Here is a 16,919-nt window from a genome sequence, read left to right on the forward strand (position 1 = left end):
GACTTTTGCCCCACTTTATGACTTTTTTTGCCATAGTTGTTAAGCAAATCACTGCAGTTAAGTGAATCACACAGATATTAAATGAATCTGGCTTCCCCCATTGATTTTGCTTGTCGGAAGCGCAACTGTCACAAATACATGCCAGTTGCCAAGCACCCAAATTTTGATCACATGACCACAGGGGCGCTGCAGCTATGTGCAAACTGGTCATAAGTCACTTTCTTCAATGCTGTTGTAACTTTGAATGGTCACTAAATTCATTTTTGTGAGGACAACCTGTATACTGTTTTCAATTGAAACCAGTTGCATTATAAATGGTCTGTAGTCCATTTGGAGCATAACGTATCTTGGATTACAAGTGTATCAAAATAGCTATTTACTAGCAAGAGCAGTCATGAACCGAGATCCAATCACGATCAAGTTCTACAGCGGCCTGAGATGCCAGTTCTGGACCCAGATCCATTCTGGCAATTAATAGTATCAGTTAGCATAACAGAATCTCCATTTAATCTGTAGTGCTGAGAATTATCTACTCATTTTTCCAGTGTGAAATATACTATTCACATTTCAGGAACATTTTAACTTCTGGTGTAGCATTAGTGACCTTTGCATGAACCTACTCAAAACAGTGGAACTTAACAAATCTTGTTCTGTCACTCACAACTTGAATAAGAAGAAGGAATTTTTTTTGAAAAGCATTCTGTGTGTATTATTTGACTCATTAGTAAAAAATAATCTGCATTATCCCCCAGTATCTTTTTTGATAACAGCCATTGTTAACAATTTCTTGAGTTCACTGTTTATAATTTCTTCTTCTCTTTCAAAAGTAATCGATAAATATATTATTAATTCGAGATAATGGTTCATACATCAAATGAACTAGTTTATATGTCACTATTACATTTTAGCACGGGAGTCCACCATATGGGTGCCCAGATGTTGTTAAAGTACATTGGTTCATGCCATGTTTGGTTGGGATTGTTAGGCATTGTGGCACAATGACTCTTTTGGAGTGGAGCAGCTGTAACAAGACTAATAAATAATTGTAATAATAGCTGGCAGGCTATTTTGGTGGCTTGGGAGGGAATGGCTTAATTATGTGCTGTGACTGTCTCATGGATGTTTGGGCTGGATTGTCTTAATTTCCTCCAAAGAATTGTTCATGATAAAGGAGATTCCCTCCTTTTGCTTCTTTTCTGTTTCTTGGCTTTCTTTTTGCAGCTGGATGTTGTCTTAGAGACCAACTTGGCGACCATCCGTGTCTTAGAAAGTGTGCAGAAAAAACTGACCCGCATGTCGCAGGAGGATCAAGAGAAGTTCCGGTTGGACGACTGCCTTGGTGGCACGTCAGAAGTGATCCAGCGCCGGGCCATCTACCGCATCTACGGTGACAAAGCCCCAGAGATCATTGAGAGCCTCAAGAAGAACCCTATCACTGCCCTTCCTGTTATCCTGAAGAGGTGACCACTGCACACTTCCTTTTCAATCTATTCAATTCCCCCCCCCCCCTAACCTGACTGCCACACCCAGAATTCCTAACCAGCCTGTTTTGTGGCGTGGCTGGCTGAGGATTCTGCAAGTTGTGATTCCAACACATCTAAAAGATTCTAGCCTTGGGTGGGGAGAAAACTTACTGAAATTGCTCCCGTCCTTTTGCTTTCCCTGGAGATTATATTTGAAATGCTTTGCCATAATATAACAGCGTGCATGACACTTCCTATGCAAAATTCTGTGGTTGCTGGACCTGGAAGCAGCATTTCTTTGGAGCCTTTTATTTATGCTTGGTTTCCAAGTTCAGCGACATCTGCTCTGTTCCAGGCTGAAGGCCAAGGAAGAAGAGTGGCGAGAAGCTCAGCAGGGCTTCAACAAGATCTGGCGAGAGCAGTATGAGAAGGCCTACCTGAAGTCTCTTGACCACCAGGCTGCAAACTTCAAGCAGAACGACACGAAAGCCTTGCGCTCCAAGAGCCTGCTGAATGAGATTGAGAGCGTCTACGATGAGGTAAGCCTCGGGGCTTCTTCTCTTAGGGGTGGAGGAGGGAGCCCTGATTCTCTCACTGATCTCCCCTATGTGTATTTCCAGCACCAGGAGCAACACTCGGAAGGGAGGGGAGCCACTAACGAGCCGCATCTCATCTTTGTCTATGAAGACAAGCAGATCCTGGACGACGCAGCTGCCTTAGTCAGCTACTATGTGAAACGGCAACCCACCATCCAGAAGGAGGACCAGGCTACTATTCGACAGATTGTCCATCACTTCATCCCGGACCTGTTTTTCTCCCAGATGCCCGAGCACCCAGTTCCCGAAGAGTTGCCCACCGAGGAAAAGGGGAGCCCCAAGGCTCACCCGGTGGAGACACGCGATCTACGGAAAAGGCACGCGCCTGGCTCACAGACGACCCCTATGGAGGATAAGGGGTCGACCCTGGTGGAAGCCCATGAGCTGAGAAAGAGGAATCCCCCCGGCCTGCCTGCGAGCCCTATGGAGGAGAAGCCACCTGCCTTGGAGGGCCACGAACTGCGCAAAAGAAACCCCCCAGCACCTCCTGCCAGCCCTGCAAAGGACAAAGGGAGTCTGGAAAGCATTGTGCCTTCCGCTCGTTCCCACCTTACCCTGGACAACGTCTACACCCTCTTCTTTGCCAACAACAACTGGTACTTCTTCCTTCGCCTTCATCAGACTCTTTGCTCGCGGCTCCTCAAGATTTACCGTCAGGCACAGAAGCAGCTGCTGGAGTATCGGACAGAAAAAGAGAGAGAGAAGCTACTGTGCGAAGGCCGGAAGGAGCGGGCCAATGACCCCGCCATGGAGCTGAGGCTGAAGCAACCGAGTAAGTCGGCCTCGCCGGGAGCATCTCGAAAGAGTTTGGGTGGAGGGAAGAGGGGAGAACCCGTGAACATTGGTTGCTCTCAGGCACAAGCAGGGAGAGCCCTTCGCAAATAGGTAAAGGAAGCAGCTTCATTGTTTTCTGTCTAAGTTACAGAAATCTCCCGAGGCTGCTTGCCTTCCCCTGGAACAACCAGATATGGCTTCATAGATCTTGGAGGAGGTCAAGGTGATGCCTCTGGCAGCTGCAGAAGGGCTCTAGGCCAGTGATGGCGAACCTTTTAGAGACCGAGTGCCCAAAAACTGGCCCCGCCCCCGCTCCACCCCCTGCCCCGCCCCGCCTGCTCACAGGACCATCACCGCCTCCCGGGCCTACCGCAGATCGCCCAGGCAGCCCAGCAGCTCTATGGCGGCCACACCCTCTGCCCGCGCCCTGCAGCATCAACTGCATGATGGGGTGTGAGGGCAAAGTCTTGTCTATGCTGCCTGGCTGCCATGTCCTTGACTGTGCTGCTCCATATGGGCCACGCTCAGGGGTGACTCTCCTTCAGGGGGGCTGCTGGAGAGGAGGGGGTCACAGGGGGGAGGCAAGGCTGGGGCAACGGCACGTGTGCCCACAGAGAGGGCTCTGAGTGCCGCCTCTGGCACCCGTGCCATAGGTTCACCACCACTGCTCTAGGCCCTCACTCGATGGAATGGGCCAGCTTGCCACGGCCAGTTCGCTGCAGGAGAACGCGCTATGGCCAACTCAAACCGTGGGACAACTTGCTGCGGGACAATTTAACAATTCTATTTATTTAAAACAAACAAAAAAATATTTTAATTTTGGCCATTCACATTTCATTCTGTCCCTCCTTTGGCGTCCTTTCTTCAATGATTCTATTCCACTGTTTTTTTCGATATTCATGTAACTCTTGTCCTGCAGCAAGCTGACCGCGACGAGTTGGCCGTGGCGAATTGCCGTAGACCCCTCACTCGATCCCTCATTCCAGCCCAGCCGGCAGTTTCACAACAGTTACACAAACTTCCGAAGGATGTATGTGCGAATTAGATAGGGGTGGTTTTTTTAAAAAAATAAAAATAGAATGATAAGGGGTTGTAAGGCTGGCATTTTTTTCAGAACCCTATTGGATGCAAATTGCATCTGAGAAACTGAAATGACTCTTCATTTTCTAGGGGAAATTATAGTTTTTATCAGTGGAGGAGCATGGATTTTTTCCTCCTATTTGCTTTATAGACAGTTTCATACAAAACAAATTAAACCAAAAACTGAAGCTATTACCTAGTCTGGGTAATGAAACATCTGCAAGAACACAACCAAGCTCAGAGAGAACCAAGGGGGCCCCACACTACAATCCTGAGCTACAGCTATTCTTTTCTATCGAAATTAAGCCAGTGATGGCAAACATTTTGAGCTCAACGGGTCAAAAATTCAGAAAATGCCTAAGCGGACTCTGCCGGCGTTTCACACACATGAACAAAAGAAACTTCAGCCCTGGCAACCCTGGCAATTGCCTCTGTGGCCGAGCACTCCTCAGGATCCCCACGCGCTGCTTATTTTTAGGTGGTGAAAGGCCCCCGCAGTCTACCGAGGCTGTTCTGGGTCGCATGACGTCTTTGTTCTTGGAGCAGCTTCAGAAAAGGCTGCCCCACGGCTGCAGCCTCTGAAAACTCTGCAAAAGAATGCCCCATTTTGATGTGGCTTTCTGAGGCTCCAGAGACACCCCCCCCCCAGAGAGAGAGAGAGAGAATGAGAGAGAGAGAGAACAGCCCTCTAGTGACTTCCAGAGGATCTGGAGGCTGTGTGAGAACATATCCCATTCTTGAATGGCCTCCACAGCCTCTGAGAAATCATGCAGAAAAATGGAGCATGCTTTTGAGAATAGTTACTGGGTGTTGGTGAATGCTAGTTGGTCACCCAAAACGTTGTGGCATACCACCTTTGACACACATGTCGTTGGTTCACCATCACTGGACTCCACTAATCCTCTCCAATGGGCAGAGATTCCTCTGAAAGTTTAGCTCTCCTGCAAATTATTTCTTCAAACCTTCTACTCCGTTCTCCTGGTGTGATTAGTGAATTGTGGTGGGTTGAATTGCAGATATTCTTTTTTTGCCTTGTGGTTAGGGTGCATCTGAGAAACCTCGGTGGCTTTTGAGGCATTTCCAGATTAGAAATCTTTTGAGGCCTAAAGGCAGCAGCTATTCTCATCTCGTCTTTCCCCAATTTATGGACAGCAACTTAATTCCAAACTGCAGATTTTTGAATGCTTTATAAAAGAATAAGTAGAAACTAGACTTTATTGGTAAATGGAATTTAGTTCTTTATGTGCCTGGTTCAGATAAAAAGATAGGTAGCCTTTTCAGTAACAGAAGCTTTCCTTTCCCTGAAAATTTGCAGGGTTTTCCCCTGGAAAGTTTCCCGTTTCACCTGGTCTTTTGCGTTTGCTTGCATTATATCTGATTTTGCCTTAATAGTTTTGATGGATTGGTTGCCTATATTACATTTATTTTAGAGACATTTTTATTTTCTAAACCTCTGTTCAGCGGACTTCAGATGCAGTGGGCAAAATTACCATCTGGATAATCGCCCCTTAGGATTTCTGTTGTCTCCAAAAGTAGTCTGGCACTTAAGAAAGATTTTAAAGAATTTTAAATGAACGTTCACATCGATCTATGTCATTTGCGTATTTGATGGTTTAATGGACATTGGAAAGAATAGACATCCTTTCTGATCTCAGTTGGGGTTTCACTATATTTTATGCTTCCTGTACATCTTTTTTAAATGTTTGCGATCTTGAGGTTCCCTTCTTGGAAAAAAAAAGCTTCCGTGTTATTTGAAATCAGAGGAAAAGATTAAGAAGCTGAATCATAGTTGGAATGGAAGGGTTTGTTTTTGTAAGATAGGAGGAGGCACTCTGGAGCCCTCCAATGTGCTGGATATCGGCACTGACATAGGATATTGCAGTTGAAATCCAGAATATCTGGAAAACACCAGAACGTCCATTCCAGCTCCAGGTATCCCTGCCGTTCTTCAATACACCTCCAATACATCTTTTGGCCACTAGAGGTTATTGTGTTGTATAATGGTTCTCTAAGTTGTCCAACAGTAGAGAAGAGCAGCTTGGCAAGGGCCTTAGACTAGAGCAGGGGTAGTCAACCTTGGCTCTTTTATGACTCGTGGACTTCAACTCCCAGAATTCCTGAGCCAGCTAAGCTGGCTCAGGAATTCTGGGAATTGAAGTCCACGAGTCATAAAAGAGCCAAGGTTGACTACCCCTGGACTACAGCAAGTCCTATCATTCACTTATTGAATGTGGGCATATCGAATCCTTATGGTAGGCTATCATTTAAATACTTGGTGTCCCTTACATAAGATCGCTCAAATCACTGGCGCACAGATAGGCATGGAAACTGGTTTGGCATCTGCCTGAGCGCCCCACACTTTCCTGCAGAGACGTTCGAGCAGTTATCTTTTTTCCACGGGGTGTCTGATTCCTGTTCTTCCCCCAGGTGAAGTGGAGCTGGAGGAATATTACCCAGCTTTCCTAGACTTGGTGAGGAATTTGCTGGATGGCAACATTGACCCCACTCAATATGAGGACACCTTGAGAGAGATGTTCACCATCCATGCCTACATTGGTTTTACCATGGACAAGCTTGTACAAAACATTGTCCGACAGGTAACTGCATCCTTGTCCAGGGTGTGGGGGAGATATATAAGAGACTGTTTTGGTATCTGCTTTGGGCCTGTTATAATTTGGCCCCTACTGAACCTCTTATGCAGAAATAACATCCCAGGCAGCCCCTTTGTTTGTGGTGAGCTCTGTTATTAGTTTGTAAGGCTGGGCCTGCTCTGAGGTATTCAGGATTTCATGGTACAATTTCAGAACTTTGTCCATGAGGGAAAAAACTTAAAATTGTTACCTATGTGCAGTTGAGGCCATTCAGAAACGCTGCTCCATTTGGCATTACCAATAGTCCTTGACTTATAACAGCAGTTGGGACCAGGATTGCCATTACTACGCAATGCAGTGATAAAGTCACATGGCCACATTGCTTAGTGATGGCAATCTAGGCAGTCCCAGTTGTCATTGTACAGTGAGGGGGAAAAATTATTTGATCCCCTGCTGATTTTGTACGTTTGCCCACTGACAAAGAAATGATCAGTCTATAATTGTAATGGTAGGTTTATTTTAACAGTGAGAGACAGAATAATAACAAAAAAAATCCAGAAAAACACATTTCAAAAAAAGTTATAAATGGATTTGCATTTTAACGAGTGAAATAAGTATTTGACCCCTTCGCAAAATATGATTTAGTACTTGGTGGCAAAACCTTTGTTGGCAATCACAGAGGTCAGACATTTCTTGTAGTTGGCCACCAGGTTTGCACACATCTCAGGAGGGATTTTGTCCCACTCCTCTTTGCAGATCCTCTCCAAGTCATTAAAGTTTTGAGGCTGATGTTTGGCAGCTCAAACCTTCAGCTCTCTCCACAGATTTTCTATGGGATTAAGGTCTGAGACTGGCTAGGCCACTCCAGGACCTTAATGTGCTTCTTCTTGAGCCACTCCTTTGTTGCCTTGGCCGTATGTTTTGGGTCATTGTCATGCTGGAATACCCATCCACGACCCATGTTCAATGCCCTGGTTGAGGGAAGGAGGTTCTCACCCAAGATTTGACGGTCCATGGCCCGGTCCATCGTCCCTTTGATGCAGTGAAGTTGCCTGGTCCCCTTAGCAGAAAAACACCTCCAAAGCATAATGTTTCCATCTCCATGTTTGACGGTGGGGATGGTGTTCTTGGGGTCACAGGCAGCATTCCTCCTCCTCCTAACATGGCGAATTGAGCTGATGCCAAAGAGCTCGGTTTTGGTCTCATCTGACCACAACACTTTCACCCAGTTCTCCTCTGAATCATTCAGATGGTCATTGGCAAACTTCAGACGGGCCTGTACACGTGCTTTCTTGAGCAGGGGGACCTTGTGGGTGTTGCAGGATTTCAGTCCTTCACGGTGTAGTGTGTTACTAATTGTTTTCTTGGTGACTATGGTCCCAGCTTCCTTGAGATCATTGACAAGATCTTCCCAAGATTCCTCACCATTCTCATGATCATTGAAACTCCACAAGGCAAGATCTTGCATGGAGCCCCAGACCGAGGGAGATTGACAGTTATTTTGTGTTTCTGCCATTTGTGAATAATTGCACCAACTGTTGTCACCTTCTCACCAAGATACTTGGCATTCCAGCCCTGTGTAGGTCTACAATCTTGTCCCTGACATCCTTGGATAGCTCTTTGGTCTTGGCCATGGTGGAGTGTTTGGAATCTGATTGATTGATTGCTTCTGTGGACAGGTGTCTTTTATACAGGTAACAAGCTGAGATTAAGACCACTCCCTTTAAGAGAGTGCTCCTAATCTCAGCTCATTACTTATATAAAAGATACCTGGGAGCCAGAAATCTTGCTGGTTGATAGAGGATCAAATACTTATTTCACTCATTAAAATGAAAATCAATTTATAACATTTTGAAATGTGTTTTTCTGGATTTTTTTTTTTTTTGTTGTTATTCTGTCTCTCACTGTTAAAATAAACCTACCATTAAAATGATAGACTGATCATTTCTTTGCCAGTGGGCAAACGTTCAAAATCAGCAGGGGATCAAATAATTTTTTCCCTCACTGTAAACCCAAGATCTGTGTGTGGGTCATTACGTGACAAACGTAGAGAGCCCCAGATATGGAGTGTGGGGTATAGTGGTGGGTTGATGCGGGAGGCCCTGTGCAGGCTGCACAAGATCAGGCAGGGGGTGTTGTTGCAATGTGGTATGCATAGTGTAAACTCAGGAAGACTGGGGAAGGATGGTGCAAGGATGCATGTCAGTGTAGGAAGGCCAGGGAGGGATGGCACATGCGTGTGCGTGAGCACAGGAATGACCTGGGGAGGCTGGAGCTGGTGAAGGCATGTGGCGAAGGGGGAGGGAACGAGTTTAGAGTGAATTCAAAGGAAGGAAGGAGGATGCAGTGCATGCGATGAGTGGAGTGAGGGAGGCGCAATGTATGTGAGTGAAGAAAGGACAGTGAGGGTAGACTTATCTGAGTGATTTGCATCCTTACTACTATATTCTCCATTGATTTTGCTTGTGGGAAGCCAACAGGGAAGGTGGAAAATGGTGATCATGTGACCAGATTTTATTTACATGATTATGGGGGCACTCCAACAGGCCGGAACTTTGAGATCAGTCAGTTTCTTTATTCAGCACCATCGTAACTTCAGTCACTAAATGATGGCTATAACTAATGGTTATAACTCAAGGTCTACCTCTATGTTGAACTGAGTTTAGCAGTAGGTTAGGTTAATGTGTTTCTGGTTAAGCTGTCCTGAATGAGGTTGCAGGTGCTGGACCATTTTGTGGCCTTTGTGCCCTACTTGATGTTGGTATTTTCTGCTTTTCTCTCTCTCCTCCACATCTGCTTGTTCTGGGACAACAGCTGCATCACTTGGTGAGTGATGATGTCTGTCTGAAAGTTGTGGAGCTGTATCTGAGCGAGCGAAAGCACGGCGCGGCTGGTGGCAATCTGTCTTCGCAATGTGTACGAGCTGCAAAGGAGACCAGCTACCAGTGGAAGGCGGAACGTTGCATGGCCGATGAGAACTGCTTCAAGGTACAGCAGCCCCTTTCCCACAAAACAAGCTTCCACACTTTGCCTTCCCACAGCTGAGGACGGATAGATAGGTTGGACTTCAGTTTCCAATGGATATGATCAAAACTGAAAGCCAGTAAATCTGAAAGTTACCAAGTTGGGGAAGGTTGATTCCAACATTGACAATATCTTCTCTCCTCTGTTGAACTTTTAAAGGTAGCCTATTTTTATTACCCACTTAATGAGAATGGGAATTAGCATTTGGGGGTGGGAATGTATGGGAATTAGCGTTTGGGGAGATGCCTCACCTTTGTGCCTACGGGTGAGGACAGCTTCTTTTGGGCCTCTGTTTTGCATGCTGCCTCTTTTTCACAGGTGATGTTCCTTCAAAGGAAGGACCAAGTGATCATGACCATTGAACTTTTGGACACAGAAGAGACTCAAACTGAAGACCCCACGGAAGTCCAGGTAATTCTAACCTTGTTCCCCTCCTTCCAAGTTGAACGTGACCTCATGTTCCTTGGAGAATGCATGGAACAAAACGTTCCCAGGAGGGCAGAAAGGGATAATTTACTTCAGACTTCCTGTATCCGAGAAGAAAGCAACTGGCTGTCTTGTCTCCTCCAGCATTTGACTAATTATGTGGAGCAGTATGTGGGAGTGGAAGGGACCCCGAGCAGTCAGAATGAAGGCTTCCTCTTAAAGCCGGTCTTTCTGCAGAGGTGAGTGGCTCTTTTCCCATTGTTTTCCATCCTCTGTCATTCTGCTGTTAGTTAGATGTGCTAACCAGAAATATGAAAAATGACCCTTGGTGGAATGATGAAGTGAAAAATACTACAAGTGAGGAAAACAATATCTAAGTGAGTGATTGCTGCAGAAACGTAGGAGTGGACTTCAGATCCCCGAATTTCCCAGCCAGCCAGTCAAGTTTGGGAAACTGGTTTAGGGAAAGCATTATAAAGTGAATCTGCTTGAAATTGCTGATTAATAGGACTTAGACGAAGTTTTGATCACATTGACTGTGATTACAGACACCTCTAAAGAATTCATACACTTTGTAGTGGGTAATTTGTACTCTGATGACAGGAGTGAATGTATGTTTCAGAAATTGAAAACAGCTTTGTATATAAGGGCATGGTCCTGCCCACTTTGTTATAGGGAAGTGAAAGTTGAGAATGCAGTGGGAATGGGATCTTGAAAAGGTGTGCTTAGCATTGTTAGAGACCCCACACACCCACTTTACGGTCTGTTTCTGTTGCTCCCCCCTGGGAGGAGGTTTCGAAGTATTTCTAGCAGAACTACAATTCTGTAATAGCTTTGTTCCCTATGCCATCCATCTGGTAAACTCACAAGATTCGTTTTTCTCGCCATGCACATGTATACATAATCTGAACTAGACTGTGTTGTTTCTCTGTGTAATATATGTGGGCATATGCATACTTCTGTATTTATTTTTGTCATATTTATGTAATGTATATTGGAGGTGGTGACCATTTGAGAGCCGTATGCAACGAAATTTCATTTTATTGTATGCCGCTTAGTGTACATTCAAAGTGACAATAAAGTTATTATTCTATTCTATTCTATTCTATTCTATTCTATTCTATTCTATTCTATTCTATTCTATTCTATTCTATTCTATTCTTATTATTCCATTCCATTCCAAAGACCGAAGAGGCACAGTTTATTATTTTAGTGTAAACTAGTTTAGCTATATTTTTCTGATCTCAGACCTTTAATTTCCTTGGTGTCTTTTCTCATTTTTTGCATAACATTGCTTACTCTAGAAATGAAGAGAAGGATAGGTCTGTGTGGACGTAGTTTCAGATCTAACAGTGTTTTCTGCCTTGCTCCTTGAAAATATGGCTTGCATTGTGGCTGAAGGTGATCAGAATTCCCCTGTACTTATAATTGTAATGGAGCCTGCCCATTATAGTCATAAGTTGTGAAAGTCGTAAACTGTGTCATCAAGTGACTGATACAGTTTTTTCTAGTAATCCCTAAGCAAACCCATTGTTTGCTATAGGGCATTTTTGCCAAAATTTGGAAGTAAGCCCTGGTTTTTGGCAAAAACATCATGAATCACAATCACGTAAATGCAGGATGCTGCAAACAGCCACAAATCCCAAGCACCCAAAATGCGGTTGTGTGACCTGGGAGAGGCAACTTTGGAACTGAGGCATAGGTACCTTTTGGGAGGTCTGTTGTAACTTCAAATGATCCTAAGCCAGGAGTCTTCAAAGTTGGCCCTTTTATGACTTGTGGACTTCAACTCCCAGAATTCCTCAGCCAGGCACGCTGGCTGAGGAATTCTGGGACTTGAAGTCCACAAGTCATAAAAGGGCCAAGTTTGAAGACCCCTGTCCTAAGCCATCAGTCGTAAATCAAGGACTATCTGTTTCAAAGAGCTTTGAAGAAGAGTGATTGGGGCACCCCCTTTTCCCCTGCTGCCTCCTTCCCCCAAAGTAACCCAGGTTGAGGTCTGTCCTCTTTTCCCCTCTCAGGAACCTTGACAAATTCCGGCGATGGCAGTGCCAGCAGATCCAGGCCATGCGTGACAAAGCGAAAAGCTCCTGGAAGCAGCTGATCGGTGTGGAGAGTGCCTGTAATGTGGACTGCAAGTTCAAGTTGAACACACACAAGATGCTCTTCATCATGAACGCTGAAGACTACATGTACCGTCGGGGAGCGCTGTCTCGAGCCAAACAGGTGTGCCTTCTGGAACGGGCCATTTGGGGAGCGGCCTGCTAGAGAGACTTAAGTTCCCAGATCACTTGTGATCCCACCCCTTTTCCCCCCCGTCTCTCTTGCAGGCGGCCCCTCGAGTCTTGCTGCGGCATCACCAGCGCTTTGAAGAGTGGCACCGGCGCTGGCTTGCAAGGCACGTCAACCGAGAAGCAGCCGAGATGGTCCAGGACTGGCTGATGGGCGATGAGGATGAGGACCTGCTGCCCTGCAAGACCACTTGTGAGACTGTCAGTATACACGGGGTGCCTGTCAACCGCTACCACGTGCAGTACAGCCGCCAGCCTTCCTCGCCCTGACTTCCAGTCCGTCCGCCCACCCGTCCGCCCGCCCACCCCCAAATTCCAGTGGCCCTCATGGACTTCTGGGAAGACAATGTATGTATCACTGGTATTTATCCAACCAGCTTTTATCATTTGGGGTCCCACTCGGGGCTGTGATGATTTTCTTCCCCATCCCACCCTACCCCATGCAGCATGGGTGTGCTTGTCCAAGAAAGAATGGACCCCTAGCAGAATGGAGGCAGCTTCTGTTCCTCTCATTTAAAGTGGGGGCTTTCAGCGTAGGCCAGGAGAAGAGATTGAACTCTAGGAGGGAAGAGGTCAGCGGGCTAGACGAGACAGGCCGTTGCTCTTTGAGAAGTTCCAAAATTGTTACCAATTGGGGATGAGGTCTTCAAGAACCTACAACAGTTGTATCGTTGAGCAGCAAACAACATACCAAATGTGGAAACTTTGGCTTTTCTCTCTCACTTTTCCCCTATGTTCTAATTCTATGGGTGGCACGGCTGAGTCGCCAGTATACCTTGACACCTTCTTACTTAGAGAATTATTCAAGTGGATGCTGCACCCTGGACAACTAGGGCTTTTACCCCTTTAAAAATAGGAGCACCCAAGATTTCTTCAAGAACCACCAGTCCATGTTTTCCTGCAAAGAATAAGAGGTTGGGATTTGTATTCTCTCTCCACCCATCTTCAAAACGATTTTTTTAAAATCTAATCTAAAACTTGGCCTGGATAAGATTCAAGGTGTCTTCCCTCCCACACGGGCTCTGGTGTCTTCACTTAAGTATGCCATCCTATGCCATTCTCATCCGTGTGCCTCTTACGGCAGCAAGATTTGCAGGTCCCATCTCTGGATACGAGGTGCATGTCCAGAGATACTGGACTGTTCAGTGGAAAGATCCCCTGATGCAGGGTTAGGGGGTTTTGTGCTGAAGCTCTGGGTCTCCCATTAGGGGTTACTGCCCTCCCTGTTTCCAGAAAGTCCTTGGTGCCCAGGGGTTTCTTTGACTTGCGAAATAGGCAGTTGTAATCCCCCCCTTCTTCTCTAATTCCCTTGTTGCCAAGGGAGGGGATGCCATTTTGCCTTGAGCAGCATTCGGAAGTCCCAGCTCTACCAGCTTTGTCTCCAGCAGCTTCTTCTCCCAGATCTTCAATTGTGTCTTCTCTTCTACCTGAGCAGAGAGGACTGCCTGTGCCAAATTCTGTTACGAAACTACTACTAAATGGTAGCTTGTGGCTTAATGTGTGTTTGATTGGGGGGGCATCGTGAAGTTTGAGAATTCCATCCCCTTCTAGACCACCCTCCTTCCTCCCCTCTTTTTCCTCAAACTTTTTCAAGGCCATCTTTACACATCCTTTTATAAATCAATTAATTTATAATCTGAGTGGACAAAGCAAGACTCTCTCCTTTGTATCCTTCTCATCGCGCAATGTGGTGTTAGCAAGGGCTACGTGAAACCCACAGAGACCTGTCAATAGTCGGAAGAGAAGACAAGAAAATAATTCTTCGGTTTTTCTGAAGGATCTCTTGCTTTTTTTTTTAAATTGGTTTTGGCTTGTATTTGCTTTGCAATTCTTTAAATGTAGTTTTTAAAAAAATATTTATTTGCACATCAAGTAAAATAAAATATTGATTTTAAAATGCAAAGATTCCCTTGTTTCTCGATTCTTGGGTGCCTTCAGAATATTTGACAAAGCCCTTGGGAGCAGCTCTTCAGAGCATTTGAAAAGGTAGAAACAAAATGTTTCTGGCTGGGATAAAACCTGTTTGAATGTTCAGGGAGAGACAGTTTATTTGTGAAACGGAGGATTCTCCCTTACAGACGAGACATAACAAATCTGGGACTTAGATGTAACCTTCTCAATGAGATTACAGGTAGTCCTCTACTTATGACCATAATTGAGCCTGCAGTTATGGTTGTAAGTCATAACAGTGTGATTTTATGGCCTTTTTTGCAGCTGTTCTAAAGCGAGTGCCATGGTTGTTAAGCAAACCCATTGTTCACTGTGCAATGTTTTTTGTCGGAAAGCAGAAGTAAATACCGCTTTCCCAGCAAAAATGTCATAAATCACAGTCATGTGACTGTGGAAGATTGCAAGTGGCCATAAATGCAGGCCAGTTGCTGAGTGCTCAAAATGTGGTCACATGACTGGGGTGCAGATTTCTCTTTCATCAGGATTTGATTTATTTCACCATTACTTTTAATTTGTATTTCTTATTTTTTATATTCAGTTTTTGCTTTTATTTTATATTAGCTGTCTTGCTAGAATAAAGAGATATAAATCAAGTAACCAAGTGTTCTTTTAGAGGTGAAATAGTGCACTTTCTAAAAGAAATCTGAGCAACTTAAATGAATTAGGCTTGAGTTTTAAATAAAATTAATGGGTGGCCATATAAAAAACTAGGGTGTTTATTGTCTGTTTTTCTGGCCAAGTGGAGAGATTTCTAAGAAAGTATTAAATTGTAATCATGCCCTATTTTTTGTTTGCTGAGATTTCATGTATCCTGAGCAACTCACAGAGGCAAAGTTGTTTCTAAATTTTGGCATTTTGCTTTACAATACCATAGCATCCATTTGTTCAACAACAATAATAATAATAGAGTTGGAGGGGACCTTGGAGATCATCTAGTCCAACCCCCTGCTCAGGCAGGAAACCCTATACCATTCCAGACAAATGGTTGTCCAGTTTCTTCTTAAAAACTTCCAGTGTTGGAGCATTCACAGCTTCTGGAAGCAGGTTGTTCCACTGGTTAATTGTTCTAACTGTCAGGAAGTTTCTCCTTAGTTCTAGGTTGCTTCTCTCCTTGATTAGTTTCCATCCGTTGCTTCTTTTCCTGCCTTCAGGCGCTTTAGAAAATAGCTTGACTCCTTCTTCTTTGTGGAAGCCCCTGAGATATTGGAACACTGCTATCATGTCACCCCTCGTCCTTCTCTTCATTATGTGCATAAATAAAACAGATTTGCAATTATGATTCTGGGATTGACAAAAAAACCCCAGTACCAATGGGACTCAGAAATTGGGCTTTCTCTATCATAATGACTGCCTTCTGGAACAGTTTCCACACTTTCTTCAAACGTTCCTTAAAATCTGGCATTTCCCAAGGCCTTGGGCTATGGGGTGGGTGATAGGCCTCTTATGGGAATAAGGGTGTTTCATTGTTCTGTCCAAATGTCATTGTTCTGTCTTCTTTAGTATATTCTTTCCATTCTGTTTCTAGGATTTTGCCATCTAGAGCAGGGGTCCTCAACCTTGGCAACTTTAAGACTTGTGGACTTCAACTCCTAGAATTCCTCAGCCAGCAAAGCAGACTGAGGAATTCTAGGAGTTGAAGTCCACAAGTCTTAAAGTTGCCAAGTTGAGAGCCCCTGATCTAGAGTCACCACAGAGTCTGGTAGCCTTATAAATTAAACCAGTAAAACTAAACACATTTCTTCATTGCAGCCAGGTTCAAATTACATTTTGGACACATTTCACTATATGAAGGGCCAGCCTCCTTGAGAGGCGGATAATGCTGGAAAAGTCATAAAGGAAAGAGAAAAAGAGGATGACCAGCGGCAAGTTGGATGGGCCCAGTTACACCAGCAGCATTATGCTATTGGAAGGCTTGCAAGGCCCACTTCAGGACAGCAGTATCAGCAGTCATGCAACAACTAAAGATATTTCAAATTATTTGGTTTTGGGGAAAGGATACGAGAAGGATTTATCTCGCCTTCATTCCACGATTCATTCCACTATTTATAAATGGGGAAGAAAAGTGTGTGAATTTGTGGTAGGACGTTTACAAAAGAGGAAATGGGTAGGGATAGTTTCATATGTACAAAATCTGGTAGAAAAGTGGTGGTTAATGTGTTGTAAGGAATAATGATTGATTGACTGAAGCAAAAAGAGTGATGTATACAAGTGTATTGCTCCCCATTTCAATGCAAGTGGAAGTTGGGTATATCAAATTCCAAAAAAACTAAACAAAGAAAAAGTGAGCAGGCTAAAGAGAAGATTGAGAAAGTTGTGGCTGGATACTGTTGATGAGTTCCTCAGAAAGGCAGAGTTAAGAAATTTAAGGAGCAAAAGACAATGAATGAAGCAGTGCTATCGATGTGATGAAAAAAGGATGGTTAGCAAGGATAAAAAGGAAATCCGTTGCTTCTTGTCCTGCCCTAAGGCGCTTTGGAAAATAGTTTGACTCCCTCTTCTTTGTGGCAGCCCCTGAGATATTGGTGCACTGCTATCATGTCCCCCCTCGTCCTTCTCTTCATTAAACTAGACATACCCAATTCCAGCAGCCTTTCCTTATATGTTTTAGCCTCCAGTCCCCTAATCATCTTTGTTGCTCTTCTCTGTACTCTTTCTAGAGTCTCAACATCTTTTTTACATCGTGGTGACCAAAACTGGATGCAGTATTCCAAGTGTGGCCTTACC

General features: G+C 44.7%; 1 protein-coding gene across 1 annotated transcript in view; it reads left to right on the forward strand.

Moving 5' to 3' along the window:
- SIN3B (SIN3 transcription regulator family member B) overlaps positions 1–12,515 on the forward strand; it is a 23,358-nt gene extending 10,843 nt beyond the window's left edge. Inside the window, exons 11-20 of the mRNA XM_029282960.1 lie at positions 1,222–1,460; positions 1,819–2,002; positions 2,084–2,350; positions 2,564–2,831; positions 6,341–6,510; positions 9,319–9,492; positions 9,847–9,939; positions 10,099–10,193; positions 11,976–12,180; positions 12,285–12,515. Coding sequence (XP_029138793.1) covers positions 1,222–1,460; positions 1,819–2,002; positions 2,084–2,350; positions 2,564–2,831; positions 6,341–6,510; positions 9,319–9,492; positions 9,847–9,939; positions 10,099–10,193; positions 11,976–12,180; positions 12,285–12,515 — 1,926 coding nt within the window. The remainder of the gene's footprint in view (positions 1–1,221; positions 1,461–1,818; positions 2,003–2,083; positions 2,351–2,563; positions 2,832–6,340; positions 6,511–9,318; positions 9,493–9,846; positions 9,940–10,098; positions 10,194–11,975; positions 12,181–12,284) is intronic.
- The last annotated feature ends 4,404 nt before the right edge of the window (positions 12,516–16,919 follow it).

This window comes from Protobothrops mucrosquamatus, unplaced genomic scaffold, assembly GCF_001527695.2.
Source record: "Protobothrops mucrosquamatus isolate PMUCROS unplaced genomic scaffold, P.Mucros_1.0 scaffold6, whole genome shotgun sequence".
In the NCBI taxonomy this organism is placed as follows: Eukaryota; Metazoa; Chordata; class Lepidosauria; order Squamata; family Viperidae; genus Protobothrops; species Protobothrops mucrosquamatus.